This window comes from Nematolebias whitei, chromosome 14, assembly GCF_014905685.2.
Source record: "Nematolebias whitei isolate Nwh7 chromosome 14, NemWhi1, whole genome shotgun sequence".
NCBI classification, from domain to species: Eukaryota; Metazoa; Chordata; class Actinopteri; order Cyprinodontiformes; family Rivulidae; genus Nematolebias; species Nematolebias whitei.
Window position 1 is genome coordinate 11893488 of NC_056511.1, and position 23781 is coordinate 11917268.

The 23781-nt window shown below is 44.9% G+C and overlaps 1 protein-coding gene across 1 annotated transcript in view; it reads right to left on the minus strand.

The window, feature by feature from the left end:
• Positions 1 to 3825: 3825 nt before the first annotated feature.
• Positions 3826 to 23781, minus strand: part of LOC119420836 (rap guanine nucleotide exchange factor 6) — a 149463-nt gene continuing 129507 nt past the window's right edge. Inside the window, exons 18-26 of the mRNA XM_037688260.1 lie at positions 22998 to 23165; positions 22656 to 22871; positions 18921 to 19132; positions 18293 to 18416; positions 8450 to 8670; positions 7018 to 7191; positions 5506 to 5652; positions 5185 to 5301; positions 3826 to 4082 (exon numbers count right to left, since the gene is read on the minus strand). Of these exons, the coding sequence (XP_037544188.1) occupies positions 3826 to 4082; positions 5185 to 5301; positions 5506 to 5652; positions 7018 to 7191; positions 8450 to 8670; positions 18293 to 18416; positions 18921 to 19132; positions 22656 to 22871; positions 22998 to 23165 (1636 nt within the window). The remainder of the gene's footprint in view (positions 4083 to 5184; positions 5302 to 5505; positions 5653 to 7017; positions 7192 to 8449; positions 8671 to 18292; positions 18417 to 18920; positions 19133 to 22655; positions 22872 to 22997; positions 23166 to 23781) is intronic.

Below are 23781 nucleotides of genomic sequence, written 5' to 3' on the forward strand. Positions count from 1 at the left end.
ATTTTTGGTATATTATTATGTAGCCCTGATGGACACATTAGTAATGTTTTTTAACTTTTGACTCAAGAGCGCCCCCTATAATATTCCAACCCTTATATCTCAATGATATATCATCCGATCTGCACCAGATTTTTATGGCATAATGTGTGACCATGTTTAAACACATTGTTAGTGTTGTTTAAAATTTGACTCAAGTGCGCCCCCTAGATTATTCAAACTGTTATATCTCAGTGATATGTCATCCGATCTGGACCAGATTTTGGGTGCATCATTACTGAGAGCTTATGGACATTTTAGTTTTGTTGTTTAATATTTGACTCAAGGGCGCCCCCTACATTATTCAAACTGTTTTGTCTCAGTGACGTGTCATCCGATCTGGACCAGATTTTTGGTGTGTGATTAGTGAGCACTTAAACACACAATGGTATTGTTGTTTTACTTTTGACTCAAGTGCGCCCCCTAGGTAAATCAAACTGTTATAGCTCAGTGATATATTGTCCGATCTGCTTCAGATTTTTGGTGCTTGACTAGTGAGGACTTATGGACGCAGTGGTGTTGTTGTTTAATATTTGACTCAAGTGCGCCCCCTAGATAATTCAAACTGTTATATATCAGTGATATATCGTCCGATCTGCACCAGATTTTTGGTGCTTGACTAGTGAGGACTTATGGACGCAGTGGTGTTGTTGTTTAATATTTGACTCAAGTGCGCCCCCTACATTATTACAATAGGTATATATGCGGTCGCAGCTTATGTCAAAGGTTTGGCGAATGCGCACTCCAGAGAACGGGCGCGTGACTGTAGCGTGAGCGTTCTCGATGGCGACCGGGAAGGGTCGCTGCAGTTCCCGCGGTCGCCATGAGGCCGCAGCGGCGCTTCGCTGCGAGGGCCTTCAACGCTGCTTGCAGCTTTAATTCTGTTTGTTCTGCACACTCTCTCTCGTTCAGCACAGCCATGGAGAGTCGTCGGTGCTCTGCGCTGTTGCCTGCATAAAAGTTTGATTCAGTCGTCTTTTTCCTTTTTACTGGGACGGTTGTATTTTGACACAGCCTCGGCCAGCTGCTCCTCAGCAGACACAGCTCTCAAAGATCCACGTCTGCAGCCACTTTACATAAACAAACACGCGCACAAAGTTCTGACCAATGTGACGCGTACCCCGTATAAAAAAGGGGAGGCACTGCGCAAGCCGGGGTGCCAGCGGGTGGTAAGAGTAGAAAACTATGCAGATTTCGTCATACACCCACGTCAGCGAGACACAAGAACTCTCATTGACTATAAATCTGCCTTCACTTCCTGCTTGGATGATGTTTAAAATAATTTATTTTCCTCTACAAATTAAAATCAAGTGTTTCACGTGTCAAATTCAAGGCCCATGGGCCAAATCTGGCCTTGGTTAACATCTATCTGGCCCCTCAAGATGATAGCAGTGTTTCCCCTACTATTATACCCCTGGTTGACAACTGCTGGCACTGATGTGGCGTTAAGCTAGCGGTACGCAGTACAGACACGCTAGCTAAAAAGCTACATAGGTAGCGCTGCATTTCCCTCACGCTGAGCCTCCCCCTCACCCAGTCGACAGTTAATGTATCGACTGAAACTGGCCCGCGGCTTGGACCACTTTTTAATTTTGGCTCCTTTTTGTAACGGAGTTTGACACCCCTGGTTTATTTGGTGCTACATATTTATAGATACATGATCTAATTTAATCCAGTCAAACACAAATTTAGTCTACCTGGTTAATAAAACACCTAAAAATCACACATTCTGTGTCCTGAAACATCGTAATAAATTAACAGGGTAAAGTTTGATGTTGCAGAGATTAAAAATAAACTGACAACACGGTCTGAGTAATAAATAACTTTTCAAAGGAACTTGTGCAAGAAGTTTCTCCCCAGCTGCGTTTTATAAAGCAGCCGTTTGATTGGCTGACACGGTTTTACATGACAAACAGGCCACTCAATGAAACTGAGCCGTATTTCATAAACTAAGTCAGCTTTGTACAGCAGAACTGCCAAGGTGAGACAATATTAGAGAGGGAGACATTTCATTCTTCTCTTTATGAGGCAGAGTGGCCTAAATAAGGAGGGACGATGAAAACATCTGTAGACAATAAAAACAACTGTATTGTTTACTCAGCCAGATTAAATGGCTGCCAGCGCGAAAGCCGATACCTTTCTCCCAAATAAAAGGCGAAGCAAGGAGTGTTGTAAATGTGAGATGCTAATAAAAAGCTGTTATTTTTTATGGCTTCCAGTTCTTGGAGTTTTAACGAGGAAGGTATGTAATTGGAAAGCAACGGGGGGAGGAAAAGGAGGAGGGGTGAACGGCAGCAGATGGTGCACAGGAGGTTACTTTGTGGCAAAATCTGTGGTAGATGGAGATAAAAAAAAAATCATAAGAGCAGAAAACTTGTTGGGTCCTGACAGAGCGGAGCTTCTATCTGATCTTTGACGATTCTATCAGGATTTAGATTGTATAGATTTAGAGAAGTGCTTTGGCACACTAACGGAAAAATAAAACACCAACATGATGATATGAGACTGTTTAAATTATTAAAAGTCCACTGATGCACCACTCGAACGGTACCGTATTTTCCAACGTATAAGTCGCAATTTTTTTGCATAGATTTGTCAGTCCTGCGACTTGCACGCCGAAGCGACTTGTCTGCCTTTTGATTTTCCCATATTCATAACACAATTTTTGACTGACACTTTAAATTTCTAAGAAGTGCGACAGCGAGGCCTCCCGTGCACGCTCGCTTCACTCTGCTGGTGCAGGCGGAGGAACGCTGGAGAGCTAGCGGCTCCAGACGCGATGGATGGCGCCACAATGCCCAGGCGAAATTAAGCTGTTTTGACCATTAAATAAATGCATAATAAACGTGACGGTAGGCCTGTCATGATAACAAATTTTACTGGGCGACTAATTGTCTCAGAAATTATTGCGATAAACGATAATATTGTTTGAAATTGAACAATAATTAATTGTCAAATTTTAGAAGAAATGTTGATTTGTTTGGCTGTTGAACCTTTTTTGACCACCTGATGGCAGTATAGGACAGTTTGAACCAAAGGATGGATAGTTGAGCAGCGTCTCTTTAAGAAAAATGGGAGGGAGGGCCCTTGACGTGACATGGGCCGACATGGTGACATGACGCTCGGTGGTTTGAGCTCTTTAGCATAGCATTTTTCACGGAAAGCTTTTAATTAAAAAAAATCAGTAAACAAGTTCTCCGCTTCTTTTTGCAGAGAAAAACAACTTTCAACTGTGAATTTTGGAGCTTCGACAAGACGGAGGTTTATTCCTGAGGTCGGCCTGTTAGCTTAGCTCGTAGCTTAGCTTCTCCGCTTAGCTGCTTTTAACGACCCAAAAACACTATTTTGGACGGTTAAAACAGGTTTTAAAGAGAAAGGGAGAGGTCAGTGAAGAGCACCCGGGTGGAGCCGTGTCTTCTGTAGAAAGAGAGACACGATGCAATGATAAAGCCAGTAAATGAAAATGAGGTTGATAATTTTCATTCATCATGCGATTGACTTATTGTTTATTGCGACGGCGAAGCAACTTATATACGTTTTTTCCTCTTCATGATGTTTTTTATTACTGCTGCAACTTACACTCTGGAGTGACTGGAACGCTGGAAAATACAGTATTTTTCATGCCCTAATAAAGGAAAGTGTAGAGCCCCCCCAGAGCCAAATGTGCCATCCATCCCTTTAAAACTCAAATTCTGTTCATCTCATTATGACTTCCAATTTACAAGGACTCTTTTGGACCAGAACTAATTAAGCAGACAGATTAGATAAAACGAACTGAGTCAAAGCTAATTACCTTGTGCTGGGCTGGCTGTAATCAGCAGTTAAATGAGCATTTAACGCCGCCGTGCCCTCAGCGACCTCGGCAGCCGTAGCAGCAGTAGGGTTGGAAGCGAAAGTGGCAGCAGCAGCGGTACAGGTTCTGTTACAGCGGTCGTCAGGCCCAGGAGCCGGCACCGAGTCGACTGAACAGATACTGGAGCGGGAGGAGATCTCGCTGTGACTCGAGTCCGACAGGTTGTCCATTTTAGCGCCTGGGACGGCGCAACCTGAGGAGGAGCATCGGAAATGTTGAGATTTACAGTAAAAGCAGCTAAAAATGTAGAATAAATGTGAAAATGCAAAACAAACACCTAAAGTTCTGCAAATAAAACGACTGAAACAAGACTTAAAAGACACACTTTAGACTTTATGTAACTACATAAACTCAAAGGAACTCACAAGCACAAACTGCCTCTGTCAGTTACAAATCGTCATGAGTCTTGTTTCGTATTTCTCTTTGTTCGTGGTTAAAACATCGACGTGAACAGAACACCTGCTTTGACACGATTTTCTACGCTTACAGAAACATAACAACATGCAAACGATCACGCGTTGGGGCAACTCAGAGGTCAACCTGAACTGATTACTCATCTGCGGTTGCTGCCTCAGATATTCAGTTTTGTCTCCGAGCGCCATCGTTTCCTTTAAACACTCGATGCAAACTCTCAGGCATCACCTTTCTGTGGACCATCGGAGACCTGGGGCTCCTGCGCTTACGCAACACTTACTTTTGTGCCTCAAAAATGAAACGCCATCACTTATAAAAACACAGAACAATGGGTTTTTCAACTGTTTCAGTGTCTCAGACTGTCTTTCTCCTGGCGTGTCTGTTCCTGCACAGCCAGAGGAAGGGGTTGGGGCTGACTGATCTCCTGGCTCTCTGCTCTGTCTGTCCTTGTGTCCCATGCTGTGGTTCAGATTGTACATGTTTCTGCAACGGCTTCTCCCTGGACTGACTTCTTTCCCTCAGTACCCTGAAAGGTGACATCAGCCTTGCCCTGATGGGTGACACAGGAGGTTTTGGTCTCGTGAAACAGGATTGGGGAGGAGGTGGAGTCACGAGTCCTGCCTCTGGATGACAGAGTGGAGATCTATGAGCCTCCATACATTTCAGTGCTGGTGTCCACAGTAACACCGGCTCTGCGTCTGCCTGAGCGCCCCGTTTGCTCTGCTGTCTGGATCTTCCTCTCTGCTCTGATGAACACAAGCCTCTCTGAGCTGCGTCTATCTCCTCTGTTATGTCTTCCAGCTCCGCGCCTCTTTCCCTGCTGCTGTCTCGGCTGTGCTGACTGGTCATCAGCAGGATCCTCTTGTGGAGAAGGGCCCCACCTATGCCGTAGCTGCGCAGGCTGACGCCGGTCTTTGTGCTGGCGTCGCTGGTCAGAGACGATGAGGATCCTGATAGGTTCATCTGGCTGGAGTTCTGGGACTTTGTCACGCCTCCCACTGAAACGATGATAATCAAAGTTGAAATGAAAGAAGAGATAAAACAGTACGTGTCTGTAATAAGAAAACGTTCAGCAATTAGGGAAAAATGTAGAGCTCCCCAAAAATATTATATTTAGTTAAACAATGAAATGCAGCTGATGAATATTCTTCAGAGAACAAAATGAAGGAAACGATAGAAGGTGAAACGGTTTGGTTGCAGACCTTTGCGTGGAGAGCCCTGAGGCGACACCGTGGGGCTGGAGTGGAGCGAAGAGACGGTTGAAATGGTGTCATCGGACGGCCTCTTGGAGCTCCACTCGTCTGAGGAGCTCACTGGAGGTTTCTTCACCACCTGGGGAGAATTTGAATCTGGAAAAAATAAAGGGTACTTACTTATTTTAACAGATCAGAACTATAAACAGCTGTTAACATCAATTATAGGTTTATTAGATGATGATTCCGGACATTTCATTTCTTTATTCTACAACAAGTATGGAAAAATGCAATGGTGCTTAAATCAGTTGTGATATTGAAATTCCTAAAAAAAAAATTAAAAAGAAGTTAAAGAGATGTTTGTGTAATTTAATATAATAAGTAGAGAAATTGCATTTCCTGTGAAAACAGTGTGTGAACGCTTATTGTTGAAAAATTTGCTAAATGTAGCTGAAATGAAAGAACATGCATACATTAGCAAAATAAAGCAGAAAGAACACATAATTGCTGAATTATGTTTAAATAAGCATAAAAAGAGTATACAAATGAGGAAATTGGAAAAAAAAATCTGAAATTAGTAAAAAAAAAAAAAAAAGTAGCTGAAAAGGCAGAAAGCAGTTTAAACTACTATAAGGAAGCAGAAATGTTGAAATGAGATAAAAAATGTGGAATGAGCTGGAAAAGCTAAAATTTACACGAAAAAGTTAAAGCTGAAAAGGCAGAAAAAGCTGAAACTAGCACAACAAGTTGAATTTATTATTAATTTAAATTTATTTAAGCTGAAAGATGTAGAAATTACCTAAAAAATTTGAATTTATCTGAAAATAGCTGAAATTAGCTAAAACATGCTAAAAACAGATAGCTGAAATAGTAGAAAAAACTTAAATTAGCAGAAGCAGAAAGAACAAATGTTTGCGCAATAAGGTTGAAAGAAGCAGAAATGAGCATAAAAAAGTGGAAATTATCTGGAAAAAAAAGCTGAAATGAGCAAAAAACAAGCAGAAAGAAACCTAAATTATCAGAAAGAAACCTAAATTATCAGAAGGAAGTGGAAAAAAGCACACTTTTGCTGAATTAATCTCAAAAAAGTTTAAATGAATGCAAAAAATGTGCTAAAAACTGCTAAACAGAGGCTGAAATAGCAGAAAAAGCCAAAACTGGCATAAATATAAGCTGAAATTAACAGAAAAAAGTTAGAAGCACAAAAATGTTTTGGTTAGTTGACCGAATCTGAAAGGAGCACAAAACAGCTGAAATTAACTGAAAATAGTTTAAATTTGCACAAGGGAGTTGAAAGAAGCTGAAGCAGAACAAAATGTGAAAGGAGCAGTAAAAGGTTGTAAACAGATCTAAAGATGTGAAAGAAGTAAAATGAGCTCAATTCATTTTCTATGAGGAAAAAAAGTGACAGAAAAGACCAAATATTTCAAAAAGCTAAAGAGGCATCAATACCAACGGATCACAATAGAGTGAATGCTTCATGAACATTCACACAGTAAAGTTTAGTTTAGGAGTGCTCACTCGGCGTGCCCGTGTCCTTGGCCGTGCTCTTCTTTCGTAGAGGGTTCAGTGGTACCTGGACTTGGAGGACTTGGGATACCCTGTTCTGAGCTTTCCCCAGGGGCAGAGTGGACCGCTGGGACACCGGAGACATGTCCGACTTATTAGATCTCCTCTCACTCAAGTTTTTGCTCACTGGAAGAAAAACAAACAAAACAAAACAAAAAAACAAGATTTGAACAATAGACGCTTCCCTTCTTGCCAACTTTTCTCTTTATGTTCAGCTCAAACACTCAAAGAGAGCTACTTTAGTTCATCCATCGAGTATATTATTTTGTCAAATGAAGTTGTTGAAGTTCCCTGATTTGGTGGATTATACCATTTTGTCATTCATGTATAGAGCTCATAATAATACATTGCCTTCTAATATCCAAATGCATTGTGTAAAAAGAGCTAGTAATTATAATCTTAAGGGGAAAGATGTTTTTGTTAAACCACAATTCAGAACCAGTTTGAAGGGAAGATCTACCCTAATTCAGGGTGTTGGACTGTGGAACGACTTGGAGTTAGATGTTAAGGAAGCTAAATCAATCTCGGTATTTAAGAAAATGGTAAAAATTCAATTGCTAAAAAAATATATATGAATGTATTTCATGAAAAATGTTGGATATTTGAAATATTACTTGAGTTATTTACTTGTTTCTGATAATTTTCTGAATATGTTTGTTTGAATGGTTTATTAGATAAATAAGGAGCAGATTCAATAAGATTTTTTCTTCATCTGCTACCTTTCATTTTATATTTATAATTGTTTTCTAATTACATATATGTTAATTGATATGTATTTTATTTTGTTATGAAATGAATAAATAAATAAATAAATAAATAAATAAAAGAACACAGCAACAGAAAATATCTTGCAAGAAACATTTCTTTTCAAACAACGTGAGAAATTACCATTAATTTTAAAGAAGTAATTTGGATAGCAAGTTTGCACATATTTAGTAGTTCAATTTAAAAACTGCAGGTACATGTTGGTTTATTCTCTGTTCATACAGTTAAGTTCCAACAGCTTAGCATGGAAGAAAGAAGGATTTTAGAACAAACTGAAAATCTAGTCTGGATAAATGTTTTCAGACTTTACAGCAGTTCATGTGGCTGCAGAATGTTTGCAAAGCCACTAGATGGCAGTGCCAAGGTGATGAATCTAGAATTGGTTCTCAACCAGACAATTTTTTCACTAAAATCCTCTTTAATCTCCACCAATTATCTTTCAGAATTGCTCTTGAAGATACAAAACATGTTTTACTGAAAAGCAGAACAATCTCCTTTAATTCATCAATTCCTCTAAAGCAAAAGCTAACTTACAAGGCGAGGATCAGAGCGTTATTTAACTCATATTTCCTACTTCAATCTAAAAAACGAGATGTTTGACGGTCAGAGTGTTACTCACAGGTGTTGTAAGATGGCTCACACTGCAGGGACATAATTTGGTGCTTCTCCTCATCTGTCTCCACTGTGAGGTTAGAAAGGTATTGTTTCACCTTCCTGGCCATCTGGGCGTCTTCGTACAGCTTCTTAGCGTTCAGGAGGGAGCTGCGGCGCACTCGCTTCTTGTGGGCCCCGCCCTGCACGTCCAGGATGTTGGAGTTGGTGCTGCCTTGACTTAACGACCTGATAGACGAGGGAATGGCAGAAAGTAAAAGCAGAAGTAGGATGAGGTGAAGAGAATGAACAAGGAATGGGAAGAGGATAAACGCAGGTAAAAACGTGGAAATAGAAAGTGAACAGGTAGATTGAGGGAGAGAAAAGAATAAACATTAATGAGCACAACCACAATAAAACAGAGAGGCCTACAAATACCATTTTCACTACAAACTCTGTAAGATTTGTTTAACTGGGACCATGCAGCTGGGATGGAGGCAGCACTCCCTAACGTGCCATGCTGTCACATTACAGAGCAGGACATTCTGTCAGATGGAGGCAAAAAGGGTAAGGGAAACAAAAGATGCACGGTATTTAACGAAGGGATGCAAATATGAACATGAACAATAACGAGTCGTATAGTATTTGGAATTACTTGCCACATTTTACTGTGAACGCTGAGTCAGCGTTCATAATGTTATTGTTGAGTTTATCGTTTCTTCTCTATGTTTTTTGCAACTAGCCTACTTTGTTATACAGTAGTCCCTCGCTACTTCGCGGTTCGACTTTTGCAGACTCGCTCTATCGCGGTTTTTCAAAGTAAAACTTAACGGGGGGGATGTATAGGAGACACATGGTTGTCAACTTTAATATTACTCACGTGATTGGGACAGTACTGAATACTGTACAGTAAAAAGTTAACGAAAAAATAAAATACTTTGAACCAGCGCCACCATTTTGTAGTTTTCTCTCAATAGGCCTTCACTGTATTTCCGCTCATAAGGACTACATTTCCCAGAAGCCAACAGTGCCCCACCCAGAAGCCTCGTTTCCTTCTGCTGAAATACTAAAGGAAAAGTTTTGATCTGATCAGAAAAAGTTTGGCGTTTTTACAGTGACTTTGGCACCTAGCAGATACAGAGAGTCGAATGGAACCCAACAAACCGGACCAGAACTGGACTAGAACCGGGCCTCCAGACCCATCGGTGAATCTAGCCGGCCCACAAGGACTTCCGAGTGGGATGCGTGCCGCCAAAGGTCCGGCAATCCATCTGGAGCTCACCGGGACTTTGATCATCTCTCGGACCACTCAAATGAACCACAGATCCCACGCCGGCCACCCGAAGGTCCCTCCCCACCACAACCAAAAAAATGCGCTTGGCACTCAACGGCTGCACAGAACCAGAGAAGAACCAGCCCTCCAGACCCATCGGTGAATCTTGAGAGCTGGTAGCTGGCCCACAAGGACCTCTGAGAGCAGATGCGCTGGTAAGTAAAATTTAGTAGCTACATATATGCTGTTAAAATTAGTAGGTTTAAGAGTTTAGAACATTGATTGTGGGCTTCGTTGCTACAGGATACATCTGCAGAAATGGAAGCGAGTCGGACCGGAACCGAGAGCTGTTGATGTTCTGCAGAGCTAACAAGTAAAATTTAGTAGCTACGCACACTGTACTGCACATATGTTGTTAAAATGACGTAGGTTTAAGAGTTTAGAACATTGCAAGAGTGTGGGAAGGGTTTATAAAGCCTTAATATATATATAAATACTAAAATAAATATAATGTTCCTACTTTGTAGATTTTCACTTATTGAGGGGGGGGGGGGGGGGGTCTGGAACCCAACACCCGCAATAAACGAGGGACTACTGTATATAAAATACATCAAAATGTTTGGCTTGATTAGAAATAATGTGTTATGACTTTTACTATCATTAACAAACAAAAAGAAACAAATCATGAACATCCATTTAAATCTTTTTAATTCCTTTAAAATCTGTTTGTTGAAATCGACTTCAGTGTAATTTCTCTAACTTTGTCTTCTTATGCTTCATTTAAATACAGTTTGGCTCATTTTCATTTAGCCTTTATTTATCCAGGTAGTCTCATTGAGCCACGAGAACTCATTTTCAAGAAAGACCTGTTTAGGGAGCAGATGGGGGTTAAGGGCCTTGCTCAAGGGCCCAGAGTGGGGCAAATGAGGGTGGGGGGCAGGTGTGGGTGCTTCACCTACCCCACCCACATTTTTGATGTTGTCGGTACTGGGGCTTGAACCGGCAATCTTCTGATCACAGGCCCACCTTCTCTAACCTCTGCGCCACCACTCCCCTTTTGGCTTTTAGAATTTGTTTGGCTTATTTGAGCTTTCAGCTACCAGTTTGCTCATTTTTGCTTTCGGCTTACGTTCAGCTAGTTTTGCATTTACTATATGTTTTAGGGAAGCAAGAACTCATCTGATAAGTATATTATTGGTCTGTAGTTTGTGTTTTATGTCTTTAATGCATTGCATCTCTGTGAGTTTAACAGATATCAGTATATTGTGCAGCTGCATTTAATTCTATCGTGGTTTTATAAATAAACATTAACTAGCTTAACTCAGACATACAATCTACTAAACATGATGGACAGTTAATGGGTTGATGATGGACTTCAGTAGGATTCATGTAAAATGGGCACTGCAATGGAAGGGTTATTCCTACAGAAGCATGGGCAGACACGTTCAGAAATGGTAACAGAAAACATGCAGAGTTTATGGCTGGGGGGGGGGGGGGGGGGTGATGCAGGGGGGATGGGATTTCAGCTGAACCAAGCTGAAACTGGTAACCAGGACAAACTTACCCTAAACTCTTCCACCTCTTCTTCCTGCAAGCAAGAGGCGTGAAGATTGAAGCGTGACTTAAAGACAAGTTCAAAAACTGGGGAGGTGGAGGAGGAGACGAGACTGTGTGGAGTCCATGCCACCATAAACAAACAGCAAATGACTGGAAATGGGAGGACACAGCATGTGGGGCTTTGGCTCCTATTGAAGTGAGGAGTGTGTGAAATGGCCTGACGTGTCTCAGACTCACAACAGAAGCGTGTTTAGTGTCTAAAAAGCTTTGTCTTCTGTGAATTTATTTTAAAACAGACTTCCTGCATCACAAAGTGGGTGATCTTTTCAGGACCTGTGACCTGCAGTATGACGGAGTGCCTGCAGGGGGCAGGCATGCACTGCAGCAGTGACAGACTGTGACAAGACACACAAAACAGGGTGATACCAACAACACACTGCAGCTGTCATCAATTCCACCTCCAGCTCCATTCAGTCCACGCCTTGCATTATCAGCCGGTTACATTCCAGCAAAGGAAGGCAGTCCAAATGCCGAGAGGCACGAACAGAGGAGGAGACGGATGGGAATTGATTGGACTAGACTTGGGAGTGCGTGCCCGATCCAACTTGTGAGGGATCCAGGTTGGCCGGTGGAGTTATGACAGGTGGTTCCCTTTTTGCCAACATTTGTAAAAATCAAATAAATAAATCCTAAACCCTGTCATACGGAGATGTTTTGCTGCAATCTGAAGGTAAACAGGAAGAGTGGGTTTGAAAGACACCACCACAACTTGTCTCACTGGTCATGGTACGCTCACTGGATGCTGTTGAAAATGTAAACCAGCTTATATCTGTGGGAGCACTTTTCCTCAGAGTACCTCAGCTCAAATGAAACGAAAGTTACGTATGTAACTACGGTTCTATGAATCCCGGATGACCGCCAGAGGGCGGTGCTGAAAGCACTGAATGTTCCCTTCGCGCATGCGCTGATTCGAGTAATAATACCAACGGAGTCACAGGTGTGACACGGATGACCAATCAGAGGCTATATAGCCCGACGTCATCCGCTGCTCTGCTCCTACAGAATCTTCTCGCGAAACGCAAGGATTCTGAGTGACGGAGAAGCTCTGGCGGTCATCCGGGATTCATAGAACCGTAGTTACATACGTAACTTTCGTTCTATTTCATCCCTCCTGACCGCCAGAGGGCGGTGCTGAAAGCACTGAATGACTAATATCAACGATGTCACAAGGAATCCTAACACCTACCTCACTGAGGAGGCCCAGAGGACCCTTGTAGAAGAACCTGGCCCAGGGGATGAGGGGTGGCCACGTTAACTCTATAAAATCTGGTGAACGTGCTTGGGGAAGCCCATGATGCAGCAGCACATATTGCTTCCAGCGGAACCCCTCTCAGGGCAGCCCAGGAAGCGGAGACGCTCCTGGTAGAGTGAGCCTTCAAGCCGACCGGCAGGGAGCCGGGCCCTGCAGCATAGGCATGGCAGATGACGTCCACGATCCAGTGGGAGAGGCGCTGTTTGGAAAGAGGACAGCCTAACCTAGGGCCTCCATAACACACAAACAGCTGGTCTGAATGCCTTATCACAGCAGTAGCTGCAACATATGCCTCCAGAGCCCTTACCGGGCACAATAATGCAGACCCCTCACCAGGCGCAGGCTGAAAACGTGCCAGCCTCAACGGTTGGTTAGAGTGAGAGTGAGACAACACCTTTGGTACGAATGCAATGTTTGGCCACAAGGTAACACACGAGCCCTCAGGGCCCCACCTGAGACATGAGGGGCTGATTGAGAGAGCATGTAGCTCGCTGACCCTCTTTGCTGAGGTAATAGCCAACAAAAAAGCCGTCTTACATGAAAGCCACTTGAGGTCCGCCTGCGACAGAGGCTCGAAAGGAGGACGGCACAGAGCTTCGAGAACCAAGGGAAGGTCCCAACCTGGTGCTCGTGGAGCTGTCGGCGGGTGTGACCTACGGGCACCACGCAGAAAAAGAGAGACTAGATTATGGCTCCCTACCGTACAGCCATCAATGCCAGCGTGATTAGATGATATTGCCGCTACATAAACTTTAAGCGTCGAAGGACAGCGACCCTTACCAAGTAGAGACTGGAGAAACTCCAGAATGGTGGGTATTGTACAGGAGACTGGATCCTTCTTGTGATCCGAACACCATTGGGAAAACAGGCGCCACCTGTTTTCGTACTGCTGACGAGTAGAGGGTGCCCTGGCGCCCAGGATGGTGCGTCTGACGGGGCTCGAAACTCCAGTCAGCTGCTGTCCTAGCCTTGCAGTGGCCACACCCACAGCCGAAGACGTTGAGGATTGGGGTGCCATATCAGTCCCCCCAACTGAGACAGCAAGTCCCTTCTGGTCGGAAGACACCATGGGACGCCCTGACATAGACTTCGTAGTAGTGGGAACCATGGTCGCACTGGCCAATACGGAGCCACCAGCAGCATCCTGTGGCCCTCCTCGAGGACTCTCTGAAGGGTTGGCCAAATTAGAGAAAGGGGTGGAAAGGCATATAGAAGGACCCTTGGCCAAGGATGAGCCAATGCGTCCTGGCCTAGCGCACCCGACGCCCCCGTAAGAGAGTACCATAGGGGACACTGAGTCGACTCTTCCGTCGCAAACAGGTCTATCTCTGCCTGACCAAAACGGTCCCAGATCATCAGCACTATGTCTCTGTGGAGGGACCACTCTCCCGGAGGGGACTCTTGGCGGGAGAGAAAATCTGCGACCTGATTGTGTCGCCCTGGCAAGTACGCTGCCCGCAGGGTGGACAGGCGAGGAGAGGCCCATTCCAGGAGCTCTCTGGACACACTCAGAAGTTGTGCTGACCTGGTGCCCCCCTGATGGTTGATGTGGTAGACAACAGAGGTGTTGTCTGACCGAACAAGTACATGCCTCCCTTCCAGGTGAGGCAGGAAGTGCCTGAGTGCCAAGTGCACTGCACGCAGCTCCAGCACATTTATATGCTTGGAATGGTCTCTTTGACCCCAGCGGCCCTGAACCGCTCTGCGTTGCCATACAGCCCCCCATCCCATGGAGCTGGCATCCGTTGTGACCACTTCCCTGCGACACACTACCACTCCCATGGGGACACCCCTGGACAAATAATCTTCGTCCCTCCATGGAGTCAAGGCATGAAGACATGACCACGTCACTGCGAGCTTGCGATGCCTGTGCAGCCTGGCATCCAGGCGAAAGCTGTTGAGCCACCTCTGCAAGGGGCGAAGTGACAGCAGGCCTAAGGGCACCACCCGAGTGACTGATGTCAGCTTGCCGAGTAGTTGCAGGAAGGCAACATAGGGGAGCTGCTTGCCCAGCCTGAACCGATTGACCAGCTGGAGTATGCCGGCCACCCTTTGAGCGGATGGGCGAGCTCTCATTGAAGATGAATCCAGAACCACCCCAAGAAAGGTGGTCGTCTGGGAAGGGATCAGGCAGCTCTTCTCCAGGTTGACATTGAGGCCTAACTGGGACATATGAGCGAGCAGGCGGTTTGTGTCGTGAAAGGCACAGGCCTGAGACGGGGCGCAGAGAAGCCAATCGTCTAAGTACGGCAGAATCTTCACTCCGCAGGCCTGCAGAGGAGAGAGGGCTGCCTTCACGCACCGAGTGAACACCCTTGGGGAGAGAGAGAGCCCGAATGGAAGTACCCGGAACTGCCAGTGGTGACCCCGATAGGCAAACCTGAGAAAGCGGCGATGTTCTGCCGCAATAGGCACATGAAAATATGCATCCTTCAGGTCTACAGACGTGAACCATTCTTCCCTTGTGACAGCTTGAAGGACTTCTGCTGTTGTGAGCATGTGGAAGGGCAGCTCCTTTAGGTACTGGTTGAGTCCCCTCAGGTCTAAAATGGGACGAAACCCGCCCGTCTTCTTTTGCACAAGGAAGTAAGTCGAGTAATAGCCCCTGGGTTGTTGCAGAGGGTCCACTGCCTCTATTGCGCCCTTGGCCAGGAGGGCGGAAAGTTCCTGGTCTAGTGCTTGAGCTTTCACCGGGTCGGCGATTACAGTCATCTTGACCCGGCCTGAGATACGAGGCCGCCGTCGGAACTGTAGCCGGTAACCATGGGTCAGAGTGGCAACCACCCATGGGTCCACGGCGTGAGCAACCCAATAGCTGAGCTGCTGGTGGGAGAAATATCCGACGGTCGGCCTGATGGCATCACCGTCTCCCTCCACGACCCCTAGGGGCCGTGGGGGGGCGGCAGCCAGAGTCCCTGGTCCGAGCCTGCCCAGCTGGTCGGTGGACCAACCCACGAGAGCTCCTGCTGGGCCTTTGCTGAACCGCATGAGGGTAAGGACCACCCGGCCGGTTATGACCCCCAGGCGGCGGCTGCATGCTGGAGCCAGCCGACAGGTGCCTTGGATGCCGAGGAGGTGGAGGGGGCATTGGCCTGCTAAGGCTCGAAAATTGCTGCCTTCTCTGTCGTGCCTGGACAGTCCGTTCCAGTGCTTCCAAGGCAGCCGAACCGAACAACTCCCCCGGCACCACTGGGACACTACGGAGGGCTCTACGGCATGGCTCAGTCAATGCTGACTGAGCTAACCAGACCTGTCGGCGAGCTTGGACCAAGGAGGACATCACACGCCCAAGCTCCCTCGTCATTAGTGCAAAGGCCTGAAGCGCTGCATCGTTAAAGCCCATCGCTGCTGTCGCACCACTAGTCCCCTGAAGGGACGCGGAGAGGGCAAGCATTAGGTGTGCCAAGGAATTACCTAGGCGGCCAGCACGCGCTCCGGCGGCATAGGCTCTGCAGAGGAATTCATCCGTGACACGACACTGAGCTCGTGGGCACCGAACATGACTGCGCAGAGCTTCATCTGGTGACACGATGAGAGAGGCAACAGCAGGTTCTATCGCTGGCATGCGATCCAAGCCTGCTGCAGCCGGCTCATGCATGGCCGCCAACACTCTGCCATCTGCAGAGAGGCGCGCAAAGGCCTTGGGGTCCCGCCAGCAACCATGCAACTCCCTCAGGAACTCCTCTGATGGAGGGACAGAAAAGGAAGGAGGGGTCAGTCCGCGCCTGAAGAAGGCACTTCCAGGGGTGGACGCCTCTGGTTGCGGGACGTCCAGCTGCAGTTGTCTCAGGGCCATACGCATAATGTCCTGCATCGAGCCGTCACCCGACCCACTAACTGCACTCCGAGAAGAAGAGAGTGAAGCTGTCTCTGAGACTCGAGATGAATGCCCGTCCTCCTCACCTAAAAAGTGAGAGGCGGAGGCAGCCAAGGATAGCACATCCTCCTCCACAGCCAGTTCAGGCATGGGTGGGGAGGAGAGTCCAGTTGCTGCCACTGGTTCAGTTCCCAGTTGGTGTACCTGAAAAAGGGACTTCATCTCCGCTAATTCAGCGGAGAGCTGCTCCACCCTTGTGGAGAGGCCCCTATCAGACCTGGCTCGCTTCTTCCCAGGAGGGGCCACAGAGACTGCGGCCTCAGTCCGGCGCTTCGAGCGCCTAGGTGGAGCCTCCTGCCCAGAAGGCGGGAGGTCATCGCCGAGTTTGGGGCGAAACTGGGCCAGCCGGGCCGCCCTCACAGCATGCGACATGAAGCTGCAATTCATGCAGGGGTTCTCTGACAGGGCATCCACCAGATGGTCATGTCCAAGGCAGGCAGGACACAGGTCGTGACCGTCATCTATCTGGAGCATGGCTCCACAGACTGTACAGCAGTGAGAGCCGTCCATGCTCCTTACCCAGCTATGCCCAAGATATTCAGAGGGGCTAGCACCACTAGCTCAGCTGGTAAAAGAGGACAATTGGGAGAGGGGGCGCGAACGCTCGCCTTCACCAATGAAAACAAGGTTAGAACTCAGAGAGGCTAGCACCACTAGCTCAGCTGGTAAAAGAGGACAATTGGGAGAGGGGGCGCGAACGCTCGCCTTCACCAATCAAAACAAGGTCAAAACTCAGAGAGGCTAGCACCACTAGCTCAAATGGTAAAAGAAGACAATTGGGAGAGGGGGCGCGAACGCTCGCCTTCACCAATGAAAACAAGGTTAGAACTCAGAGAGGCTAGCACCACTAGCTCAACTGGTAAAAGAGGACAATTGGGAGAGGGGGTGAGAACACTCGCCTTCACCAATTAAAACAAGGTTTGAACTCAGAGAGGCTAGCACCACTAGCTCAACTGGTAAAAGAAGACAATTGGGAGAGGGGGCGCGAACGCTCGCCTTCACCAATGAAAACAAGGTTAGAACTCAGAGAGGCTAGCACCACTAGCTCAACTGGTAAAAGAGGACAATTGGGAGAGGGGGTGAGAACACTCGCCTTCACCAATTAAAACAAAGTGAAAACTCAGAGAGGCTAGCACCACTAGCTCAGCTGGTAAAAGACGACAATTGGGAGAGGGGGTGAGAACACTCGCCTTCACCAAATAAAACAAGGCCAGGAACTCAGCTGGCTACGTAATAAACAAACTTCGGAGCACGGTCCAACCGACCACGCGGTTGGAGGCCTCCAGTAAACAAGAGCGGAGCGAACGCTACCGCTAACCAATAGCAAAATATAAGCAAAGAACCACTACTCACCTGTGTTAAATCACACACATAGTAGTCATAAACAACGTCGGAGCACAGTCCAGCCGACCACGCGGTTGGAGGTCTCCTACATAGTAGTCAGACGCTGTAATTTGAGAGAGGCGGAAACCGCCGTAGTTCCCAACGAAACAGCAGAAATACCTTTGAACAGGGTTAAACCGTCGCAGCCCTAGGAGGGCGAACACGCTACTCCCGCAAACGGGCAGTCGGGCTTCCGACGACGGTAAAAAGTTCAGAAAAGGTCCAAAGGGCTGAAGCCCTGAATTGAACCGCGCGCGAGAAGAAAATAGGAGCAGAGCAGCGGATGACGTCGGGCTATATAGCCTCTGATTGGTCATCCGTGTCACACCTGTGACTCCGTTGGTATTATTACTCGAATCAGCGCATGCGCGAAGGGAACATTCAGTGCTTTCAGCACCGCCCTCTGGCGGTCAGGAGGGATGAAATAGAACTGCATCAAAGCAAAACCGACCAGTTCACAAAAACTAACCTCTGTCTGAACATGAGGGCCGGGTCCATGTTGGCTGAGGTCATTCGCACCACATGTCTGATCTCCTTGGCGATCATCCGAAGCTTCTCGAAGTTCACGAGGCCATCGACACTGGAGTCATTACCTGAGAGGAGCAGGCAGAATAACGTGCACACACAGAGGCAGTAACAACGTATAAATGATTAATATAAGGGGACACATACGATGCACTTTATAAAAACATCCTTCAAAGTAAAAGTTCTTTGTTCTGCTGTTCTTTTGTTGTCATCGCTCCAGGAGCTCAAACTCCTTTTTTCATACTTTGTTACCTTGAGCAATCTGAGAATGATCTTTTTTAGCTACTTGCACAAAATAGGGAAGCTTTCTGTTTTGTTACCAACAAGGCCGCTGTGATTCATGAAATACTGAAGCTTTAAGGGAGAAGTTCGTCCGCACAGTTTTGACCTGACTCAGTTTGGTTAAAAAAGCAACGCGGGGAAGCCTTCAGCAGAAGTAAGTCCCTGAGAGACCGTTTGACTTTTCACACGGCACACACGAAGTGGGCGACCTTAAGCTAAACTTGATAACCACAATAAGAAGCGTTCTTCTGCACCAAACAGAAAAGACAATTTGCTCTGTAAACCTTTACCTTCATGTAGGAAGGTGAGGTCCTTCTTGACCACTGGGAACAGTGGGATGATGGGTGGCTGCATGCTTTGGCTGCTCAGCACGTTGCGGTACTTGGCCATGTTCCTGGACGGGTCGAAGACGTCCTGCAGGTCCCTGAAGAGCTTCTCGTACTTGCTCGGCAATTTCTCCCACGTGCTCCGCAGCCGAGCCACCGGTGCCAAGTTCAGCCCGCTGTTTGAGAGCAGGAGGAGGTGGAGGGAGGGCGTGGAGGAGAGGAGCACAGAGGCAGAGATAAATGGGTGACGGTGAGGAGAGGAGGCAACATGAGGGTGAAGTGAAGGAAAAAAGTAGTTTAATTTCAGTTTTTAATATCATCGAGTTCCGTTACTATACTGTACATGTACTGCCATACTGTCGCATCAGTCCAAATATGTGTGGAAAAAAAAACAATTACGTTGCTTCGCTGTATAAGTCGCAAGGCGGGCATGCACGGGAGGACAAGAATTTAACAAGATTAACACTTAAAAACAATTATTTGTTTGCTCGCAATTATAACAAAGGTGTGTATCAGTTTAAATTTTACTTAATAAATGCACTTTAATGGTTAAATCAGCTGCATTTCGCCAGGGCGGCGCAGCAAAATGAAGCTGATTTGACGGTTGCGCCAGGCAGACAAAGGTGGCATTTATGGCAAGCCGAATGCATCATTAATAGCCACTTTTACCTATTACATGACACAACGGCATGCCATATATCCCGAGTGCAATCTAACATCTGAAAATGGTAGCGTTCAATGTTTTCAATGTCAGAATGAATGAAAATGGTCATATCTCAGCCAAAAATTGGTTTATAAATATGGAAAATAAAATAAGTCGTTTCAGTGGATGAGTCGTAGGGCATGCAAATTATGCAATAAGATGCAACTTATATGCCGAAAAATAAGTTACATCTTTAAAAAAAACATTTACGCTCTTATTTTGTCATTTTTGTCTCTACTTTTTATGCTGACATTTTTAATAATGAAAGCTATTCCGTTCAAGTTTCTTTTTTATGACCACTCTAAATGAGAATTTCTTGTTGGGCTTGTTGTAATCGATATGACCGTACGGTAAATACAACGCAGAGAACTTTCAGCTGCACTCACTAAACTCACTTTTGATTACATGTTTCTATGAACTGAGGGGTTCTTTCATTTGCGCCTCAGAACACAATCTCCTTCAAAACAGAGATTAAAAAAACTAAACCAACAAACAAAAAAATAAAGACTTTTTCGTTTCACTGCTGGAGCTCTCTCGTCTCTGTCATTCTCCAGCTGATTGAAGCTGAATGAAGAACTGAGACACGAGCAGAAACGACTATTTCTGGAGAACAACTTCAAGGTAACGGATTTTACAAGCTACTGTGGAGACTAAACTCTAAAAGTAAAAATGAAAAAGGCTGGGAATTTTCAACCAAGTAGAAATGTTCTGCACATAGTGAAAGGTTTTCTTAAATATCCTTCAGGGTTGTTTTACGGGCGAGACTTCTCACCTTAATGTGCGTTTAAAACATGATTAATCGAAAAGTTGAAAAGAAGATCTTAAGACTAGCATCTTGGGAAGATCTCTGTGGTCACAACACAGTTTTTGTCCAGAATCACTGTCAAAAAGTAGGAACAAATGCTTTCAAACCTGTTATACATTAAATGGATTTTGTTTTGTTTCAGACTGAGCGAGGCCCACAGTAAAAATCTCAGTGTATCCCCGAGTGTCATGTTTCTTATCCACACAGCAGCAGCAGCTGTGCCCCCTGTCACCCAGCAGGTTCTGCATCAGAGAGACATATGTGCAAAGAAGTCCTGCTGGGAGGAGTGCAACGGGACCAGGAGGTCAGACACTTCTGCTCTGAAGTACCTTTTACAGCCGTGAACAAAAGATCATCACACGGCCGCGCTGCCCAACAGTAGAAGGCTTTCTACAAGAAAAAGAAACATTTGTCCCTCGTGTATCACAAAAAACGAAGGTTGTAGAGCAGTGGTCCTCAAAGGGCGGTCCGCGGTGTACATCCGGCCCACGAGCCGTCTATGTCTGGACGCCACCTACTTTCACGAAAACCAACAGTTTAAAGAGTAACAGACTGAACTATTTGTGTTTATTTTGTGTATTTTAATTTAAGTTGTGCTTAATTTGAGCACTTTTGGGCCATTCGGAATGAGCCACGAGTGTTTCTGTCGGAGCAAAAAAGTGCAAAAGCAAAAAAGTTCATGGAATTCCTGCAAAATCCTTTTTGTCTGAAAGAACATCTCATCTCAGTGAGATAAATGTGAAGCTACAAGGGAAGAACAGCAGTGTGTGAACTGATCTGCGCCGTGCTTTCCACAGAAAACTGGAGGTCTTCAAAAGTGACCTACAGGTAGACTGTTAAATATTTTATACCACACATATCGCCATTCTACTTAACCGTTTTTGATCAGTTATGTTTTTTAACCAAAACTTATTAATCCTTTCTTACATTTTAACCACAGAGGGAACTGCTCCACTTCCCAGAACTTATGGAACAGACCAAAGGAAAGGAAGAAGATTGCTTCTCAACAGTGAACCTGGTCAAGAACAAGAGTGGACTCACAAATGAACACTTGCATCAGTGTCTTCGTCTCTTTTTGTGCCAGAGCTCAAAGTCTTAGTAAAAGACATCACAGGCAATTTCTCTCTTTACAGTATTTGTTTACCAAAATTATTATATAGAGGGGCAGATTTGTTGCTAAATTGAAAAATACATTTTGATTTATTTTAGCAATTATTTAAATTTCTGAATTCCTGCGTTCCTTGAATCTCTTTAGACTTGCACATTTTTTTTGTGTGACCCTTTGTATTAATATAAAAAAATCGAAACTCCACATATTTGCTTTCAAATTTTTTGCAGGAGTGTATTTTTCAATCATCATCAGCATCATCAATCTGAACTGATTTATATTTAAATGAAAATGATTAGGGATGCACGACATTGGATTTTTGGTTGTTATCCAATATGCCAACATGTTAAAACTTATTTGGCTAATAACCGATACCAATACCGATATTTTTCCCCCTAGACCTACTTACAGAGACTACACATCTTTCTCTGCTGTGGAATTAAACTACTACATTATTCTGCATGGTCTTTGTCACTTTGGTCTTCTACCAAATGCAGATGGCAAAAAGGGGTCTGAAAATGATGTAACACTTCTACTTGATTATGTTAAATGTCAACTTTATTTGTGACATTTACTCTCTCTAACACAATGACAACACTCGAACAGTGCACATTTGTAAATTTTCACAAATCTAAACTCAACCTGTTCACAAGCGACAAGTGAAAAGTACATAAGTAGTAGTGAATTTATGGATATACTTGGCAGTTTCTTAAATTAAAAATGAACTTAAAACAGAAGCCTTTTATATTGGTGAGTTATTTTAATGGAATGACCGATATTTAACTTTATCGCTAATATCGGCCGATATCGATACCATGCCGATAATATCGTGCATCCCTAAAAGTGATAGTTTATTGCAATATGTATATTTGTTGTTATGAATGAAAATAACTATTCAGTTATATTAAATGGTCCTTTGACTATTTGAAAAGTGTATTTGCAGATTTTAAACATTTTTATATGAGTACATCTGTTGTAGAGTAACTGACCAACTAATCAGGCAAACTGAATAATATTTTCAGATATTCTGCATCATGAAACAACCTGTTTCTTGTTAGAAAGGTGGTTAAACCCCACACCCACCTGATAATGGCGAACATGGAGTTGAAGTTCTTGCACTCTCTGCAATGCAGGGCGATCTTTATGAAGTGCTTAATGGTCTTCATCCTCTTCAGAGTGTTGGGCTCTTTTAGGATCTCCGTGGCGACCCAGAAGGTTTCCTGGTTTATCACTTCCTCGAACTGCTTCAGATTTCCATACCCAGAAGAGGAGTCCAGTTTGAACAAGTCATCCACGTACCTACAAGCAGGACAGACATGTTAAAAGAAAAAGCTGTGCACAGAAGCAAACTATCAATTAAACAGGCACCATTTTTTTGTCATCTGATGCTATTAGTGTCATGTAATAGAATCCTAAAACACATACTCTGTGGACTCAATGTTCCTGAAGAGCTCAAAGTCTCTCATGGAGAGCTGGGCAGCGACCTCCATGGTGCTGAGCTGCAGCAGAGAGATCTGACTCTCTCTGAGGAGGTCCTGGGCGTCCTCATCGGAACACAACGTTTCTGTCTCCATGTTGTTCTTCAGGTAGTATCTTAAGGGGAAAAGAATGAGATGCACTCAAGGTGAAATGAAGCATTTTTGTTTAAAATGTGGAAACTTTAGAATGAAACTTTAAAAATGTGCAATGCTGGAAGCATTGTAATTTATTATAGGGTGGAGGCGTAAACACTCTGATACTGATGGTGCTGATAAAATATGGAAGACGAGAAACAAACAAGGGAGAAACAAGAGGACAGGTGTGTGAGAAAAATGCATTCCTCTATATGCTTAATCATTAAAAGTTTCCTGGTAGAGCCTTAAGCGGCAGGCCATCTCCATCACGCTATAAGCTTCTTAGTTTATAAATCTAACCCTCCTACTTTCACTCTAATGGAGCTGTAATGTGTTTGTCTTGAAGTGCAGACCCTCAGAGCATTATGAGCCTAAAGTGGGCGCTCCTCGGGAGTAAAGTGTTGGCATAAATGCAACTCCAAATTGCGCAATAACAAAAACAAAAGAGCTGGTAGGAAGAGCACCAACAAGCAATGATTTGATTAAGCCGGATTTACTCGCAATAAAACATGAGATGTGAAAGAAGATTTCTGTTTTAACAAAAAAAAAAGCTTCCTTATAGTTAGGTTCAAGTCATGTCAGGACCTCGATAAGCA